The 19,990-nt window shown below is 42.0% G+C and overlaps 1 protein-coding gene across 1 annotated transcript in view; it reads right to left on the bottom strand.

Annotated features, from left to right (window-relative positions):
* Positions 1 to 4,949: 4,949 nt before the first annotated feature.
* COQ2 (coenzyme Q2, polyprenyltransferase) overlaps positions 4,950 to 19,990 on the bottom strand; it is a 377,885-nt gene continuing 362,844 nt past the window's right edge. The window contains exon 8 of the mRNA XM_085641189.1: positions 4,950 to 5,372. Within this exon, the coding sequence (XP_085497315.1) occupies positions 5,220 to 5,372 (153 nt within the window). The 3' untranslated portion in view covers positions 4,950 to 5,219. The remainder of the gene's footprint in view (positions 5,373 to 19,990) is intronic.

Raw genomic sequence — 19,990 nt, 5'->3', positions numbered from 1 at the left:
GTGCTACTTACAGACACCACTCAGAGCACAAGAGTTGCAACTTATGGACACTGCACTCACAACAAGAGATGCCTGTCGCTGACACTCCATAGACTGAGAGGTATCTCAGAATGGGGCTGGACTGAGAAGCCATCTACAGCCCCGGTTGTAAGCGACCACAGTCAAGTTTCGAAACTCACACCACATCCACCTTTTCACGAGCACCTTTGTGGCAGTATTTATTTATACATGTCTGTGGGAGGAACGTGCTGCAACGCAGTAGGCATCAGACCAATGCTTTTACCCTTAGAATTGGTAGTTAAGCATCTTCTGTAGGGCCTCTGTTGAGGGATTCCTTGACTTGGTGTAGCATAGATGGTTGCACGAAATGTCTTCCAGAAACAAGCAATAATAAAAGCAAAGCGTTCCATAAACACCGGTAAAACACTGTTTCAGTTGTTTTTTATGGGGTGAAAACAAGTAACCACTGAAAAGCACTGTTTTTTTGAGGTATTGAAATCACTGGAAAACACTGAAAAAACACCACCAGAATTTACCAAAAATAGAAACTGAAAACCGGAAAGCCTAGGTATATGCAACCAATTCATCAATAACTACTCTGTACAGTTCTCATTACTGGCAAGGATGCTGGGCATTCCTACACCACAATAATTAATAAACGGATTAACGTAATATTATGAATGCTGTGGGGAGCTGTAACTCCTTCTGATTCACAGATATCTAATTAGTATACCTTTCACTTTCCGGATGCATACATGGATACTTGAATGCAACTTTTTCTATCTCAAGATGGTCCAGTTAACTCACCCCTTCTTCACCTGCCTGTACCAAAAAAGCCCCATTTCCCAAATTTGACCACCTGGCCAGAACCACTACCATGCAAGTTCACCACATTCATTATCCCACATTGACCACTGTGGGTCACAATAGAAAAATAACATGCTATTTGTGTAAAAGGATATTTGATTTTCCATGCACCAATATAGAATTTAAATTCTGTCAAGTGTGCCTCACCTTATCCACTTCAAAAATGGTCCCACATCTAGGGCAAATAATAGAGGGGAGGAAGATCTTTCTTGCACCTCACTGAATTGGGAATGTGTTAGCTATCACCCCACTCATACAGAAGCTGGCCCTACCGGAGAAACTTTAAAGCCAAGTTAATTTTTCCAGAGATGTGGCGCATAGAACCCTCCTCTATCATGTCAAAGGTCTTGCCAAGGTCTATCTGAGATTGTGACGGTACATCAATTTTGTTTCACCTGGCTACTATGTTAAGCAAGCACTTGAGGCTATGTTTAGTTGACCTATTGGTCATAAGGCTATTTTGATCTGGGTGGATTAATTTTCCAACCATGTTTAACAATTTATTTACTAAAGAGTTGGCTAGTATTATTAACAATATTTGATCATGAAAATCAGGCACTGTAGCCCACATACATTTGCTGTCCTGCCTGTTTTTGGCATTATTGAGATAATCGTTCCTCCTGAATCTTCCAAAAGTGACCCCATTTAGAGACACTCTTCACCTGTACTGGTAGGAATCTCTTAAACAGTATCACTACTCCCCTGGAGTCAATTGTGAAACATATTCTAAAACCAACTTCAAATGTGTTTAAACTAGAAAGTGCCACCCTGTGCAACCAGATGTGGTCCCCAACGAAGCCACTCTTTCCCCAAACCTTTTGTACCGAGCAGTCTTCAATCCCCTCCTCCCCAACTTCTCACCCGTTCACTCCTCCTTGGCTCTCCCAAACTCTGCTCAACATTTCAAAATTAGGAATGATAACATCATCTAACTCTTCTGATTTATCTTTTTAAGGCAACCCATTAAAACCTCCTTTTCCCCACCCACCTTTGTAAATGTAATTCATCTCAGCATTTTAGAGGGCCCGTGGCACAAATCAGGATTCTTCATTCAGAATGATTTCTTCTGCCTTCTTTGATGCAGTCTGGGAGTTTTGTATTTCCTGCACCTTTTCAAAATTTGAGGTTCCTGGTTTTCCCTCTACTTGTTCACCTGGTTTTTCTCACTGACGTATTGTCTGTATAAACAGCAACCCATATTTTCAAATGTTCTTTTTTTTTTAGGATCATGTTGCTTCATGTGTTTTTTCTTTGTTGTCATCAGGCACACGAAGGGCCTGGGTAGCTCTCCTGGGAGAGCCTTTGCACCTAGGGTGCTGTAGGAATACTCAACAATAAAGCTTCCTGAATGGTATGCTACCCTCAATGGCTCCTTATGGCTATTTTCAACATTTCACTCTGTCTGGTATAACCAAATGTCTCTTTCTTCAAGACCTTCCCTTTGTATCTTCCACTTTTTCTTCAAGTTGTTTTCAGGAAGCCAAGAGGTTTTTCATCTCACCTTCATTTTTTTGCATATTGTCTTGACATTCCTGATGCTCTTCCATCTGCTTTGGTGATTCTGTGACCTTCCATGGATCTTGGCACTGAAAAGAGACATACACTCTGTCCACACCAATCTTTTCTACCATCAAAGTTAAAGTTCCTTTGAGGATCTACAGGAACATCACTGTTATGGTGTCTCTAACGTGTAGGCCACCATCTGCTATGAGAGATTCATCAGGAGCATTGGTTTGTTTCTCTTGTAGTGTTGGTGTCTTGATGAATTTGTTTATCTTGCCTCGTTGAAGGCACTGAGTGGTTTTGTTCTTCACCGTTTCAAGTCGATGATTTACAACTTCCATTGTGTACAAATAGGATGTCCTTTCTGTATCATCAACTGCTAATATTTCTGGTCTTAACCCTCATTGTTGAACTTTAGTGATTGTTAATGTGACTATGCTTTTCTACCTAATTTGCTCATCACACATCTGCCTTCTTTCCATCTGCTTTTACTGATGCCTGTCTAGCGTCTACAAGTATGTGCATGGGCAGCTGCTGATACAGGCCTGGGTAGCTGTTTTCAGGATTCATGCCTGTCAGAAGCAGCATGAGTTCAGCAACCGCATTGTTGTATCAGCACGTCCTTGATTTGCCTACCCCCCCCCCCCCCGCGCACAAGTGTAATTACGTTCCTTTCAATGGAGGGTGATCTCCAGTTTTCTCCACCACAGGTACATTTTACTGCATTGGACTTTTTATGGTCTAATCAGAACAGTGTTCCTTATGTGTACTTCCTGCCCAACAGATATTTTCCATACACTGACTGGTAACAGTCATTATCAAGGCATACTTCCAGAGGCTTTCAATTACATATCATAATGTTCTCAGGTAGACTTGTGCACATAAAAATAATGCAGGTCAATGTGTGCCTATTCAGACCTAGTATCTTAAAACAAATACCTTATTCCCCCATATGCATCTTCATTGCTGGTCCAATTGTTTTTCCTCATCGCTCAAACAATATGGACACTTGACCTTGGATCTGCCCTCTAAGCCTCCATGTGCTGAGGCCTGCTTACTTCAGAGTACTACATCAATCCCCCACAAAGGGAGTCTTTTAAGCAGTGGACAGACACTCTTGTATCTCCATTCTATATGATGGTGCAACTATTTACAATGATCCCAACTCCTTAGGCCTTAGTTTCCATGCTGGTGCACCCTTCTGAGGTAAAACCAGACCAATATCAGTAATAAAGCATGTGATGGCTGTCAAAGCCTAGGTCCTTCCCAGCAGGGAACTGGAGATGGGCAGTCTCAAAATTCAGGACACAGAGGGCCTTCACACGTCCAGGCCTGGGCATAGTTCACAGAGTTTTGCTATGCGGAACTCCGCGAAGTTACAAAAAAACTCTGCAAAGTTACACTCGTGGAGGAGTGCAATGCGAACTGCAATTTGTGCTGGTATTCCTGCCGCTCGGGAAGAAATTCTACCCGAGCAGCAGCTCGTGAACTTACCATTCGCGAACTTACCGTTTGCGAGCAGGGAAAAAACTCCGCTGCACATCGGGAAGTGGAGTTTTGTGCAGTCCACGAGCTACGCGGAGTGCGTAGTGCAGAAAACTCAGCAAACTCCGTGAATGGAGCGCAGTTCACCGCCCAGGCCTACTCAAGTCTACCTAAAAATTGTCCCTGGTGTATGCCATGATTATCTTTGCTTCCCAGCCTTGGGCCAAATTGCAAAGACCAATAGGCATTCACCCATACTTTCGAAGAGGCTACAGAGTTGTCACCAGGATCATCAGGGAGCACTGGGGACTTCGTAGATGAGCATATTTACTTAATGGCCATGATGGTAGGTGCCAGGATGAAAAGGTATCACAGATTTAAAAATGGTTGGGATTACTGTTGTGAAGTTGAGGCATTCCTTTTACTTATGTGTTGTTAATCTGTGTTTTCATAGGACAAACGTCTTCATAATCATTAAGCGAGCTGATAATCACCATTCAACCCTAAAAGGACTTTGTGCTTAGTTAGATATGCATGCTTTAGAGTAGCAGTATTTAATCCATCAAATCCTAGAGCCATGTGAGGATAACTTTTTGACACACTATTGTAAACTACTTGCTTCGGTGAACATTTTTTCTATAGGCATACACTGGAAGTACTGATTATAACTTTGACAAGTTTGTTTGCTCTTTTTACTTGTTCCAAACACTCAAGCCCGATACATGCACTCCTGTGCATACTGGAAGACCTTGTTATTAGTAGATAAAACTGGGCATTTTTAGGGCAAAGTTTGGTTTTGGCTACAACGGACAATGCTCGAGAGCAATTGAAGAGCTGAGCAGTGCCAGGTGGAAGGCAGTTCCAGCCCAATGTAAACTAATGGAATGGAGTGACCCAGATACAAAGCTCACAATTATACACAGAAGCATCAGAAGATTTGAGGCAGGCAGATGAATAGCTGGGAGACCCTTGACTAAAACCCACCAGATGTGGATGTTCAAGAGATAAACTGTATAGCTGGTTCCTACTGACCATTGGGATTTTACTGCAGATCCCACTGTACCACAGATATTAATGCTGAAGTTACTCAGATAGTGTTGTTGTTTTTATCATACATGTGGTTATCCGTCATTTCTTTTTAAAAATGCCAGGGAAATGTTTTATTAAAAAACAGTAATGCCCAACAAGGAACACGTGATTTGCTAATGTTCAAACTCTCCTGACAAGTACCAATACATCACAATGAAGAGCTTAGAAGCCTCAGATCTGTACATGATTGAAAGAGGGTTTCCAAAATCTTAGGATACACAGTACAAAACAACTTTTCTTTTTCAGAAGGCAATGCATGCTGCGTCCATCTTGTGTCAGAGTTCGACCGCTTTTTCCGCAGGCGGCACATCTTTAGATTTCCACAGGTTTCCAAGCACTATCCCCAAGAAAAGAATAAACCCCACAGTCCGGTTGGAGGAGAACTTCTTCCAACAATCCTCAGGCTTGTGGACGTCCAAAGTGTAGATCTAAGGAAAAGAAAGAAACACCATCAAATCACCATCAGGCATTTAATGATGTTTGTTCACATGTCTCAATCAAGGCAATCGCTACGAATTCTCCATTAGGGTCAGAGTTTGCCAACTTTGATATCAATGCTGAATCTTGTTTTACCATTGCAAAGGAAATTATAAGACACACAGAGGATGTCCAAAAAGGAGTTTTCATACGAAGGTAAATAGCTCTCTCCGTTTCGGTTATTCGAACTAGCTAAAAAAAAATCAGATGAGCGTTCAGATGGAGGCATCTGACCTAGATGGAGGGTTCTTTGTACTTTAAATTTAAAAAAAATGAAAAATCATGCCTCAAGCATGCTATTGGCAAGTTACAAACCACCTGGTATTATACCCACTAACACTAACAACCTGATTCACAAAGATAAACTTACACTTTTGCATAAGTTTATGATTGTTTGCTATTCACAAAGGAATTTTACTAGTAGTATCTTTACGACTGCTGAGTCTCCGCGCATAAAAAGTTGGGACAGTCCGATCTTGCACTCCTCTCAGTCTGTACTATGAATGCACTTCTCACAAGACATTGCTCAGTCCTTCGCCCCTTGATTTTCACTCTCTTCAAAATCATTTCTCTCTAGCCTCTCCTATCATCCTTCTGTCAACAACAGTACATAAATTACTAGTTATTTTCTGATTAACCATTGTCAAACACATATAAAATACAAGAAAAATTATTACTACTCATTTCTGAAGACACAAGTGAGCTTTTTTCACAGGAAAATAGTTCTTCCTTGATTTTAATGAGCAGTTGTCCATTGACGGTTATACAGAAAAATAGAATAGCAAATGTAGCTATGACAACATGTCCTAGCCACACGTGGGAGAAGAAGGAAAAGTCAACCATAATAAGCAGAAACAAACATATATTCGCGGGTCCATATAGATTTTGAGTGTTTACTATGCTAGTAATGCCAACAATCCTTTACAAACAATATGGTTGGCAAAAGGAAGAACTATAAGAGACAATGCCTTAGGCCTCAAATGTTTGTGTTTGGACGAGGGTATAAGGGGGATGGAGTGTGCGGAGGGAAAAAGGGAGAATACGTTCGGATTGGGGGACGTCCATGGAGCCCACACTCTTCACACTCACCAGATTACTTCTGGTCATTCTTCTACATCAGTGCCCACATGTTCAGGACCCATCTAAGAATTATGTGTCCATATGAATATTAGTTTTCAGCCTCAATGTTCATTGAGGGTGTTCATGAGACAACCTACTCAGCAACATTTGGATTACACCCTCTCTAAACTTAAACTGGTTTATGGCTGCATCAGTCTTTACTTGCGTCCAATCAAACTATTCTGCCTTCCAGGTGGAGGTTCTGGGTGGACAGGCAGACATGTTGATTGTGACTGCTCTTTGGGACAATAGCGAAGCAAACTCAATGACTTTTCAGAGCAATTCAACACTCCTTGATCTTGGCATTAGTTCTAGCCGTCACAAATCTGTTATGTTTGTCTACTAGTATGGTTAGCTCCTTTGCCGCAGAACGTCAACATATCAGTACAACTTCACACCATGTGAAGGAAATCAGCAGTAGTACCGCTGCATCCTTGAGCAAGTGTCAATGACTTGTGGGTGAAAAGTGGTATGTTGCACAAAACTGAACCATAAATCAGGCATTTCCAGAAACGAGTGCTACATACATTAGTACTGAAGCTTACTGATGATCTAAGACATCTCGACCCAGCTAAGCTCCCACCATGTTCTTAAACTGTTAGATCAACCAATGGTTTGTCTCTTTTGGCTCACTGCACGAAGTGTCCCCTCCATTTGTAACAGCTTCATTCTGGTTAGAGCTTCATTTGTACTCTTTTGTAAGGTCATTGCCCCAACATACTCCTATACTGTGTTCGATAACAGCGAGATATGTTTATCGTCTTATCAACAATCCATTCTTACAAAGCAATATTTATTCCTGTACTTTGATATTGGTTTATACATATCATAATTTCATCCAGTATAATATCTGCCACCCTTTTAAATTAGCACCTCACTGCCGAAACCCTGGATGGGTCAAAGTTAACAGAACGCTAACGGATTTTCTGAACCTCAGTTAATGATTTGTATCTTTCAGCGACTACCGCAACTTATGACCCAACAGTCCAACGCGCGCGGATCAAGGTCAGTCATCAAAGTCTTCCTCGATGCAAGTATCATTTGCAATAAAGTATTTGTTGCAATTAGCATTAACACATGCCCCATCAACGGCAGACAGACAATTCTCAATGAAACATGTGCCATTGTGGACATGGCGATGCAGGTTCATATGAGTAGGTGGAGAAACATTCACATCCTATTTCTGGTGTAGGAAGGCACAGGACTTCCGATAGGAGGAAATGATTGCTTTGAGCTGGAAGATAACGCGTGGCAATCAGAGTGAGAGAAAACACGTCCTCTGAAGGGGATAATCCTTTTCGATATCTTGTGGTTTCAGAGAATTACAAGATCCATGGGAACACCACAGGATGGGCAGTGTTTCTCCTAAAAGAGGCAAAATGTTGGGGTGGAATAAAAGGGGGTGGGGAGGATGGCAAATAACTGCAGAATTGGGTTTGGTATTCTCGATTCCATCTGTAATTCAACATTTCTCAAGAGGCTCTCCGAGACCAACTTCTACTTGTGTAGTACACTCCCCTCCCCCCGAACCAGTGAGTAAGAATCTCCGCTGGAATGACGGATGCCCACGGTACTGGTGCCTCCAACACAGAGAGGGGAAAATTGGGCAAAAGTCAGGACCATATGTAACTGCCTCCAAATGTACATATTCATTATATTTTTAGGAACCGTAAAGCCTGGTACCTTTGAAAAGTATAGACATTAGTGTAGCACTAGTAGTGGTACTAAATGATGGTTTGCTATCCATTTAAATTGATATCGCCTTTTAGTACTGTCATCACTGCACCAGGACAAGTACCGCAAATTTCGCCATCAAATATGTTATGTATGAGTCTCGCTGAGAGCTACTAGCCTGAACGCCAGAATCTAAAAAGTGATTACTCACTGCAGTGATAATTGTTGTTACCCACTGTTGCTGTGTAATGAAGGAATTCTAGGCTGCTCTAACAGGCCTCTCCGAGAGCCTTGTCCTCACAGCGTTGCTCTGTGCTTAGAGGCAACGCAGAGGACACAGCTTCGGGAGTGGACGGGTAGTGAGGTGGAGGTCAGGTATTTATTTTAATAAACAATGTTTTAACATTTGGGATAGAGAGGAGAAGCCATGTCACGTATGGCTCCCATTACTCCTCTGCCCTTGTGTAGCAGTTGAAAGCAGGGAAGGACAATTTGGGGTTCATACCCCACGTAAAATAATAAATGGGTAAAAAGTGAATAACGGTGATACGGTTCACCAAGGGGTTCTAGGACACATCATATACATCTTTCTTGTTTCTATGTGATGTCACTCAGAACCCATTGGTGAAAATCCTCCACTTTAGTCACTGTTACCCATAATAAATAAATAATAATAAATAAATAAAAAATATATATATATATATTACACCAGATGCTTAATCTAGTAATTCGGTGCTATGATAAAGTAATAGTTATTAACAAAACTCATTACCCGGTATTGCAATGTAATAAAGACTATCCAGGCCAGGCGGACAGGCTTTTTTGACTGAAAGCAATAAACACAGCTGCAGGAGTGGGGAAGGAAGGCAGGGAAGGTGGTGGGGGCAGATGAGGTTTTTTTATTTTTTATATTTGGGACAGGGAGGAGAGGCCAGATTATGTCTAAAGCCCCCATAGTTCCTTTGCCTTATAAGCGGGAGTAGATTGTTTTGGGGGCCACACATAACATACAATTATAGATGGGTTAGTGTAAGTTACAGGCATATGTTTGACCTTCGGGTTCTAAGTGACATTATAGAAAACTCGAGCTTTGCTCTCCTTGTCTATTTGATAAAACTCCTTGGTGAAAACCAACCCGTAAATCACAGTTGCCTATTTATAATTAAGGCTCCCTGTTTTCCATTTAGCTGATTTTTACAGATAAATACAAACAGAAAACATTTATTTTCATGTCTGTATTTATTTTTAAATGTGAATATTAACAGAAATTGGGTTGCTTTTTGAGTAATTCTAAATACTGTCTGCCAATCCAATAGCTGTGTGGATTGATAGGTAAGGGGGCTAAAAAACAAATAAGGGATTTTAGTAAAAAAAGGCTTTAACAGCAATATATAAATATACATAAGGCTAATACTAAAATTTGCATTTTTTCACATAAGTGCATTGCATTGATTTATCTTCAGGGGGTGTTCGCAGCATTGAATCCTGGCAGGCATTCAAGCATGAGTGCATATTTATCAGTTAAATAAATGTGGAAATATACTAATTTCAGCTTCATTTTTTCACAAAACACAAAATAAATACGAATAAATACAGAGTAAATTAGCAAAAAATAAATATGGATAAATACAGACGGAAATGTCAAAAAAATAAATACCATAAAACCGGGAGTCCTATTTATAATTCTATATATTGAAGATCAGAACACTGGAATGTTGAGCGATCCACTGAAGACAATGGAGTGGCTCAGAGCCAATAATGGCTTCTGCTCCAAAATTCTAATGTTTGCCGCCCTCTTTTTCCCTGATTATTTTAGAACATTCTACCATCAGTGAGTGGAATGTCCTAATAGGATTACAGCCCTTTTACCTCAGGTAATACCGGTTGTGAAAGGCTCTCTCCCTCATTATAGGTGCTTGCTGCAATTTGGGCTCAAGGCCTCTAACAACCGGGATATATCCCTCAGCAGCATTCCTGATGCTATAATAACCACTGCAATGCCCACTCCTCCAACTTGTGTGTCTATCTGCTACCACAAACAAGATAAACAGGCCTTCAACTTTTAGAATAGAAAAAATACTCAAAGTGTAGCTCTCCTTGAGCATCTGTACTTACAATAAAAAAAGGGAGGGGTCTGGAGAGGAAAAGAGAATGAGAAGGAAAGGTTAAAAGATGTTGGATAACATAGCAAGAGAAAGGAGGAAACACTTTGGCATAATACCTCAGAAACAAATGAGAAATGTAAACTCTGCCACCCATTCCGCTGAACCTATGTCACACTCAGTTTTGACACTTAAGGAGGTTCAAGCAGTGCAAAATAGACTCCAATCCATCTAGTTTAATCTCTGCTTTAGCAAGCGCTTATCTATTCTGGGTATCATCTTAGGACTGTTCAAAACAGCCTATTGGAGAAAAATGTATATTACGGACATGCCACACTTTCAGTGTTGAAGGGTTCCATGCTGAGGCTCTAGGAACCAGAACAGAAAGTTTTCCACAAATAGTCTGCAATTCTCTTCCTTTCCATTGAGTCTGGAAACCATTATCTGGGAAGAGCAGCATTCTCATGCCCTCCACTAGAAGAGCCAATATAAAAGAGGCCACAATACACAGTGTGAGATCTCTAAGATCCAGCTCTGGAGCACAACAGAGATAATTTTCCATTCTAAGGCAGTAGAGGGTGCTGAAGATATGGAGGACAGTTGGTATACCCTCCAAAGCACCACCAACTGGAAGTGCCAAGTGGTCTGAAGGAAAAGTTGGCATTGCCACACTGACTGATTTGTCTGAGGCCACAAGGAGAAGGGGACGGGGAGAGGTATGGAAGGATTTGGTGGGGTAGCCCAGGACCCAGATATTTGGCATTGGCTTTAATTTCTTAATTGTTTTCTTCTTGTGTTCAAGTAGATTTGAGGCATTTGTTACACAGTGCTGACGTTTCATGTTCTATAGAGCTGCCCACCCGTTCCACTAGCTAGAATCTCCAGCTCCAATGCACTACTATCCAAAGTGTCCATCACCATTTCCACACTTTATGATTACATTTCTTTTAGGCCAGATTCTACAGTGTCAAACTCATTTTCAACCTTTACCAGCTACTTAAGGATAGTGTCCAGTGTCGCCACCATTTACTTATGGCTGTGGGTAACTATCCTACAATTGCACCATTATCTCCTTCTTCTGTTTCTTCACCCCTACGGGGTAGCTGCGCATTTAAGAAATTCTGTTCCCCCTTGTCTTTGCCATTTTTTAGCCTTGTGTGGACAGTCTTCACACTGTTTGGACTAATCCTGAAGATGCACACTGCTATCATAGCACAGATGGCTCTTGGTATGGTCCTCACTACTCCTCCTGGGGCACACGTCCTACTTCCTCCTGCTCTGATATCTCTGGCGCTGCTAGGCTGGCAGGTGGGGGGGCCCACGCCACATTAGGTTATACCAGCACCCATCATGTGTCCATAGAAGCATCCTCCAGAGCCACCATCATCATTAAACACCATCTTGATTTCATGACAAACCTAGGGGAGAGCTGTCCCAGGGCATATAATACAGAAAACCCAGGCTCTTCAGATCCAACTTATTTCTATTACCGTTCTATCAGTTCTTCAGCCTATATCACCGAACCTGAGGCTAAAGGAGCATGATGGTACACCACAAAGGACAAACTATTTATGTATTTATTTATAAAGTTTTATATAGCACGAACTAGACCCGGTGAGGGTATCAGAGCACTTCAAAATTGTTACATCAAAAGAAATAAAGTGAGAGCTAGGCACATAGATATGAGTAGCTAACAGGAGAGCGTAAATGTTGTCCGTACTCGTTGTAGGTCCAGAGGTATTCAGGAGTGTGTTAGTTATTCTCTCTTGGAGTTCATCTTGGATCCTGGTAGGTGAGCTGCGTCTGGTTGGTACCAAACTCGCACCAGAACTGTGATCAAGGGAGAAATGTGTTCATTAGAAGTAGTTTGACTTCTTTTTTGAAGGAGGTGGTAGGGGGGTTCATCCTGATTACTGGCGGCAGTGCATTCCAGATCCTAGGTAGTAGGCCGGAGAAGGTGCAGGAGTAGGTTTTCTTTTTCCGAAATATTCCGGTTTCAATAGCAAAGTGTTGGTGCTTTTTCGTAGTTCTGCTACTGCCTGATAATTCCAGTTTATTGGCTAGATACTTTGGTGTGTTGAAGTGCAGGGCTTTGTGTGTCATGCATGCAATTTTTAGCTGTGATCTTGCCTCATATGGGAGCCAGTTCAGTGCCTTTAGATCAGGGGTGATATGGTTGTTCTTTTTGGAGCCGGTGACTTGCAGCCGTGTTGAATGAGGCTCTTAGAGGAGCTAGTCTGGATCTCGGTAAGCCACATAGGGTTGTGTCTATTCTGGGTATCACTAGAGCTTGTACGGCTAGTTTTAGGTCATCGTCGTTGAGGAAGGGTTTTAGTTTTCTGAGAATGTTCATTAGAAAGTTTGCTCCTCTGGTGGATGTGCTGATGTGTTCCTGCATGGTGAGATTCTTGTCGAGTATTATTCCCAGTGATCTTGTAGAGTCAATAATAGGTGGTTTGCAATTGAAGGCTGTTAAGTGTTTCATCCAGTATTCTATGTCGCTGTTTCCTTGTGGTGGGGAGATTAGGAGAAAGTCTGTTTTGAGCGTATTGAGTTTGAGATGTTTTTTGTAAGCCAGTTGTGGGTTTTTTGCAAAGTTGTGTTGAGTGAGCGGATGTCATCCGGAGATGAACTTTTTAGGTATAGTTGGGTATCATCCGCATACATGTGGTAATGAACATTGGAGAGTTTCAGAATGTCAGTTAAGGGTTCCATGAACAGATTGAAGAGGGTAGGTGATAAGGAGGAACCTTGAGGGACTCCCAGGGTGAAAGTTGTGGACAGTGATTGGCTAATCTTGATTCTTTGTGTTTGGTTGTCTAAGAAGGAGGTGAACCACTTCAGGACAACCCCTGATAAACCCATTCTGTGTTCAAGTAGGTCCAGGAGACTGTTATGTTTGACCGTATCTAAGGCTGATGATAGTTCTAGGAGAATTGGGAGGCAGGACTCGTGTTGCTCTAGCATTCTGAGCGCGTCATCGACAATGTGTGTCATGGCTGTTTCTGTGCTGTGATTCTGCCGGAAGCCTGATTGGTACTGGTCAATGAGGTGGAATTTAGCTATATGGTTGCACAGTTGGGAATGGACACATTTCTCCAGGAGTTTTGCTAGGGAAGGAATAGTGGATATTGGACGGTAGTTGTCTGGTATTGTGAGGTCTGCTGTAGGTCTTTTTTAGAATGGGGGTTGTCTGTCCTGCTTTTAGGCAGTCTGGAAGGGTTCCTTGTGATAGTGATGCACTCACTATCTTTGTCCAGATGGGTATAAGAGAAGTTTTGATCTCGCTGAAGATGTTGGCTGGGAGAGGATCGAAGAAGTGATTTGATGGTTTGAGTGTTGTTACTAGCTTGTGAATGTCATTTTCTTCAAAGTTTTTGTAAGTGCTCCAAGACGGATAAAATCTTGAGAAGAAACAGCTGTTTCCAAGGGCACCAGGCTCTAACCCCTTCAATATACCAGCTTGCTCATAATGGGCTGTTAATCTTCACGGTTTCAGGGGCATTTTGGAAAGGGGACTCAATGTTCTGCTTGGATTCGAAGTTTAAGTGAGTCTGTACAAATTACTGAATTTTTCCCACAAGAGGAAGTCTTACTAACAAGAAAATATGGGAGGAAAATTCACTGTTAAATCACTCTGACCTCACTACAAGAAGGCTACACCAAGTTATGCTTATGTGGGTTGACAAACCCGATGGTTTATGAGCAAATCATCATGAGACGTTGCTGGGTCCAATGAAGCCTTGCATTAAATATAAGGGATGGAGAATATACAACAATGGTTTTCTAGTATGGCACCCACCTTAAAGTCACACTAAGGTAGAATATCCCATTATAGTTGCAGAAAAACTCAAAATATTTGTTTGCAAGATTGATCCCTTTAGAATCTGTTTCTATGGTCAAAATGTATATAAAAGTGATCCCGGAAAGGAGGACTCTAAAATAGCTGCTCCAAATTTCATCTGCACAAAGCAATCCAAGAGTCCTACAGTGGCAGACATATGTATTCTTGTACAATGAATACTGGCTTCCTCTTGGTTGATTATGGTACGAAAAAAGGTCAGCTGATTTTCACTTTCACAACAGAATTTAATGCATGAGGGTATTGAGGTTATCCACCTAGGAATATGTCATTTGGAGACATCTCTGTTAACATTGTAGGTGCACGTCACAAATAACTACCCTATGTTTCTTGGTGCTGAGCCCTTTTGACAACAAGAGTTCCCTATCTTCAGAATAAAATAGCTTTTTAATTAGCGCTGCATCTTGTTTATTGAAAATTAAATTGAACTAGACACGAAAAGAGTGGCAAAAAACAGCATGCCTGGACATTACAATACTACAAGAAAGACAAGTACTGACAATGCCAATATGTCTGGCTTATGAATGAAAGTGGCTTTGGTGTCACTGATAGATGTAAGCACTTAATAAGTCATCATACATGCACTCTGTCACTTAGTTTTGCACTCATGCATCCCTTCAGCCAGCCATTGACTAATTCTTGAACTCACCCTCTGGCAAAACCACAATGAAACACACACAAACTCAACAACGTGTGCAAGAACAATCAAAAGAATACAAGTAGAAAAAAGAAACATGCTGCCATCCAAACACGGTGGGCATAGGCTAGCAATAATAAAAGGAAATACAGAAGCGGGTGTCTGTTATGAAGAGATATTGTAAATAGTGTATCATCGTTTTAAAGTTCCAGCGAGGCCACCACAATCAAAACCAACAAATTGGCCATCTTAGAATAGTAAAACAATGATACACTATGGACAAGAGCATTCAATAATGATCTCCTGGTTTAGAAGAAGTGACCAAGTGGCATGTGGTACACTGCATAAGAAAGAGTGGCATGAGCAACCCACTAGCACTGCCGGGAGAGCTGTAGTATTCTCTTAAGAAACATTTCAACAAGCATTTGTAGTAGAGGTATTTGGCTTGGGGTCTTCAATTGCTCCGAAGTCCCCTGTTGACCTCTCTGTACGTTGATGATATCATGATATTCGTCAGAAATCCAGCAATCAATCTGCCGCCCTTACTCTGCGAAGTGGTTCACTTTGGGGCGGTGTCTGGACTTGTGATTAATTGGGCCAACTCGGAAATCTTCCCTTTAACCAATGCCACTACTAGCTGCGCGCTGAAGGTCCCTTTGAATTGGTGCTCTGACCCACCTAAGTACCTTAGCATTTATCTACATCGGCATAGCGCTGAGGTCATTCGGTTGAATTATGGTCCCGCAATTGATAAACTAAAAATCGTAGAGGATAAATGGATCACGCTGCCATTATCCATTGCCGGCAGAGTTGGATTAATTAAAATAGTTCTCTTGACGCGTTTCTTATATTTATTTCTCAATATTCCTATTGCACTAACTGCAGCGTTCTTCGATACGCTGCGCGGTATCCTTTTACGGCTGGTATGGGCAGGTAAGCAGCCCAGGATTAATTGGAAGACCCCGACTTTATGGTACACACGAGGTGGCTTCGAAGTACCAGATCTTTATCTTTTTCACTTAGTGGTGCAGGCTCATTTTGCATACCACTGGTATCATTATGATGCACGATTACAGTTTTTAAAACCTGAGGGATCGCAGATACATCCTTCCCCTCTCACCACAATTCTCCTGCGCGGGCTGCCCAGAAAAGCTAATGAAATCTATTCCCTCTCCACTACTTGCTGGGCCTGGACCAAGCTTCAAAGAAACTTGGGCTACAATTACCTATATTCCCCGCGTATTCCACTGGCCGACAACCCCTGGCTGCATCTAATTGCTGAGAAGCGTACTAAGCTAACATTGACTGATTGCCGACTGTCTACATTAGGGGACTTGTTTCAGGGTGTACTTTTGCGCTCCCCCTGCATCCCTTGTGGACGGGCGCACCGACTTACACATGGACATGTTCATTATACATCGACTGCATGCTGCTGCCCGTGCCCTGATCTCGACGGCTCCATCGGAGCCCCCCGAATTCCCGTTATTGACCCTAATCATCTCCATCCCGATACTGCCCACCTTATTTCGTGGCTATACCATGCTGCTCTATCACTTAAACCTGTTCCAAGGAAGGGGGCCCAGGGAACCGGGGGGCAGACCTGGTAGACCCTATATCCGACAACGTCTGGCATTTCTGCTGTGAGCAGACCGAATTGATCTCAAATAACTACTGACACAAGCTCCTGCAATTCAAATATATACATCATGTATACACCACCCCTCAACTGATGTCTAAATTGGACCCCTCCAGACCCCATTGCTGCGTTAGGTGCGCCGCGGACCACGTAGACTTCCTTCACTTATAATGGGGCTGCGCGCAGATATCTGCCTTTTGGGGTGTGGTATTCAAGACCCTGTCTGAAATGATTGAGATGGAACTGGTCCTATCCCCACTCATGGCGCTGTTAGGCTATGTTATGCCGCTCCCAGTCACAGTCAGGTAATACATTGCCATTGCATTATTACTTGCAAAACGACAGGTGTCATTGTATTGGGGTGCTGTCTCGGTTCCCACACTACAGGGATGGATGAGGGATCTAGATGACTGCAACACAATGAGCGACACATATGTCTCTTTACAACCTTCCTCCTCCAGACCAAAAAAAATGATGGCATCCCCTGCTTCAGTACCTGCTCGCTCACACCTCTGATGGAGAAACCTTGGACTAATTCCTACATTGTCCCGGATTGTGGGGGCGCGGACACAGCACGCAGAACCAATATTTCGACTTGTGTTGAGTCTCCCTACACTGTGTCACTTCAGCCTGCCTGCAATTAGCCCTTCTTCTGCTGACACCATTTGTCTTCCTTGCGATGCTGAATGGCGATGCCCTGCCCTGTTTCCTTTGCTGGCACTATTTTACATGATGTGACACTATGATCTTGTGACTTTCCTTCTCAATCATGATGTCCAAGGCCGCTCGATGTACCTGTAAATGCTATGATTAAATGAGACTTTCCCCATTGATATTGATATTGGCTGTGCTTTCCCGCAGCGAATTTTTCTTTTATAATCTGTATTTTTCTTTCTTTTTTTTTTCTCTCTCGCCTTTCTGGTTTGTAAGGCTCTGTAAAATCAATAAAAATATTTTTTTTTAAAAGAAACATTTCAACCAAGTAAGGTGAACCGAAGAAATTATCAGGGAACTATAAATGGAGAAAACTTAACACAAAAGGACTGGCCGGCCAGCCCTGACACTGAAGCACACTCATTTTCAGGTGGATCTACATATGTGCTCAGAAAATGTCATCATCACGGCCGGACTGGGAACAGCAACTGGCCCTGGCAAACTACTCAGCCGCCCCCAGAGAAGTGGGGGTGAGGTGGGAGGGGGGGTGAGGGGAGTTGGAAGCACCAGAGAGTAATGTGCAGCTAGAGATCAGCCCACTTATTTTCTTGCACAATTGTGAGCCGGAATTGGGTATTTTAGACAAATCAATCACCATGTGTGGTCTACAAAGCATCTACAGCCTGCATCTGGCAATGTTTTTACTACACACTAGTACTTCTTCAGAATTTTACTCACATACAGACCACATTCAGGTGATTTTGAAGCTAACCAGTGATTTTTCAATGGAAATCACCAGGTTTTATAAAACAAAGAGGGATGACGAGACTTGCAGTAGAACAAGTTTGATCTTTTTAAACCATGGGTATTAACTGTAGATCCTGGATGTCAGATTCAGGCCATATTTTCAGGATATACACAAAGGATACATTTACAAACAATGACAAAGGATACATTTACAAACAATGAATCCCTACCCAGATTTAGGGGTTATTCTCAAAGTGCGGCATGGATTTGGCTTTCTTGGACATATCAAGAAGACCAAGGTTGAGTCTGTGGTCCTTTATTCAAATTTAAGAACGCTTCATATTGCTATTACCACTTGGCTATAGGAGAACCCCTTATAGTTTCTAAAGTGCAAAACATGGTATTTAACTGTACTCCACACGGCCTACTGACGCCTAGCTGAAAAGTGTGGTTAGCATCTCTTCCTACTGCCCTAAACTCTTCCACTCAGTCAGCCCTATATGTCGGTAGCTTGGCCCATTATTTGGGCAAATGTTTGCAACCACAATGTGCTGCAAGTAGGTCTGTTCACTTGGTTGCCACAACACCTCCAATTGATCCAAAATCAAGTTTCTGGGATTATGACCAAAACGTTTTGAAGAATGCATATGACAGGAGTCACTCGTCTGTTTCAGTGGCTTTAAGTTTAATTCAATACTGCACTGAACTAGCTAACTGTGACCCACTGGGCTTTGTCTGGACAAAGGATCTATAATATCCAAAACCTGATTTAGCTCGTTCGACAACTATGTTCCTTGAAAGATGCGAACCTTGTGATGTCTACAGATTCAAGAGAGCTGGAGCAGGTGGGTAGAAGTTTTTTACTGAATGGCACCAAAAAATTAATCTTTTGATCCCTTGATTTGTAGAAAAGAGTGTAGTGAGTCAAGACCCTTATTTAACAGCTCTCCCATTTCCAGACCATCTGTCATCTGTTGACGGTGACAAGTCTTTTCTGTGCTTTCCTATTCTCTTTAGTTCTTGAATCACCCTTCTAGGTCTTCAGTACTTTATATAAATGCACCACAATTCCACCATGTGCTCCATTATTTTTAGCTGGCCCTATTTGAGGAATCAAATGCATTCTTCATGCGTTCATGTATGCATTTGTTTTGTTTGTGATAGGGCAACTGGAGGATGCTTTAAAATGCTAGAGAAACGAGCAGATGAGAAAAAACAGTAGACAAGAGAAGTGACACGCAAAAACCTGATAGTAATGACAGGCTTACAGCATGGTTTCAAGGCGTTTCTTGAATTTTGTAAGGTCAGCCTTAAGATTAAGATACAAAAGAAAAGAGTTGTAAAAGGAAAGCCCAGTAATGAAGTGGTATTTTCTCAAACTGCGTGTTGCCTGCAGCGGATTGAGACATGTAAATAAATTGACAATAGGAGTCTAGCAGAAGACAGAGTATAAAACATATGGAGTGGAATCCCAGAGAGAAGCCGCTACTTGTTTTAAATGTTCTATTAATTGGGACAATCAATGAAAAAAGAGATGAAAATGTTACTTGACATGTACATTTTGGGGTACAATGATGTGTACTCCTGCACCATGTCCTGCCCTCGGCTATTTGCAATGGAAGAACTAGCATTCAAATGGTCAGGGTTTCTGCATTCGTCCGGGATGTCCCAGAAATCAAGAGCACAGACAACTGGTAGCTTCACTTAAGACAAGCGTGCAGCATCTAAGGACAAACTTCTGTCGGATCATGTGACACCTGTTGAAACAAACAAAGTTCTTGGCTATCTTGCGAAAAGTAAGATCTCATTTTCGTACTGAACCAAACAATGGTATTAGCAATGACCTGGTCGCGGAATCGGGAACCAAATAAAACACCAGTGCAGCGCCATGTTCTACCAGTCTGACAAATACTATAAAATTTCCAGCTCCTATGGAATTTGGGAAAAGGATGTGGGTTGCAGGTTCTAATTACTAAAACCTCTAAGAGTCGGTGATGTTTGAACAACCTGTCCGTTGTGGATTGCTAGAAAACAGAAATTTGCCCAGCTTGCACCAAGATCAATTGATTAAAACAACGCTAACAGAACAATCTGGCTGACTGAGTCTGAATCGCGGCAGTTTGATGCAGGGTTGTTTA

Source organism: Triturus cristatus, chromosome 2_2, assembly GCF_964204655.1.
Source record: "Triturus cristatus chromosome 2_2, aTriCri1.1, whole genome shotgun sequence".
NCBI lineage: Eukaryota > Metazoa > Chordata > Amphibia > Caudata > Salamandridae > Triturus > Triturus cristatus.
The sequence above is the reverse complement of the archived record's forward strand: the minus strand, read 5'-3'. Positions and strand labels throughout refer to the sequence as shown.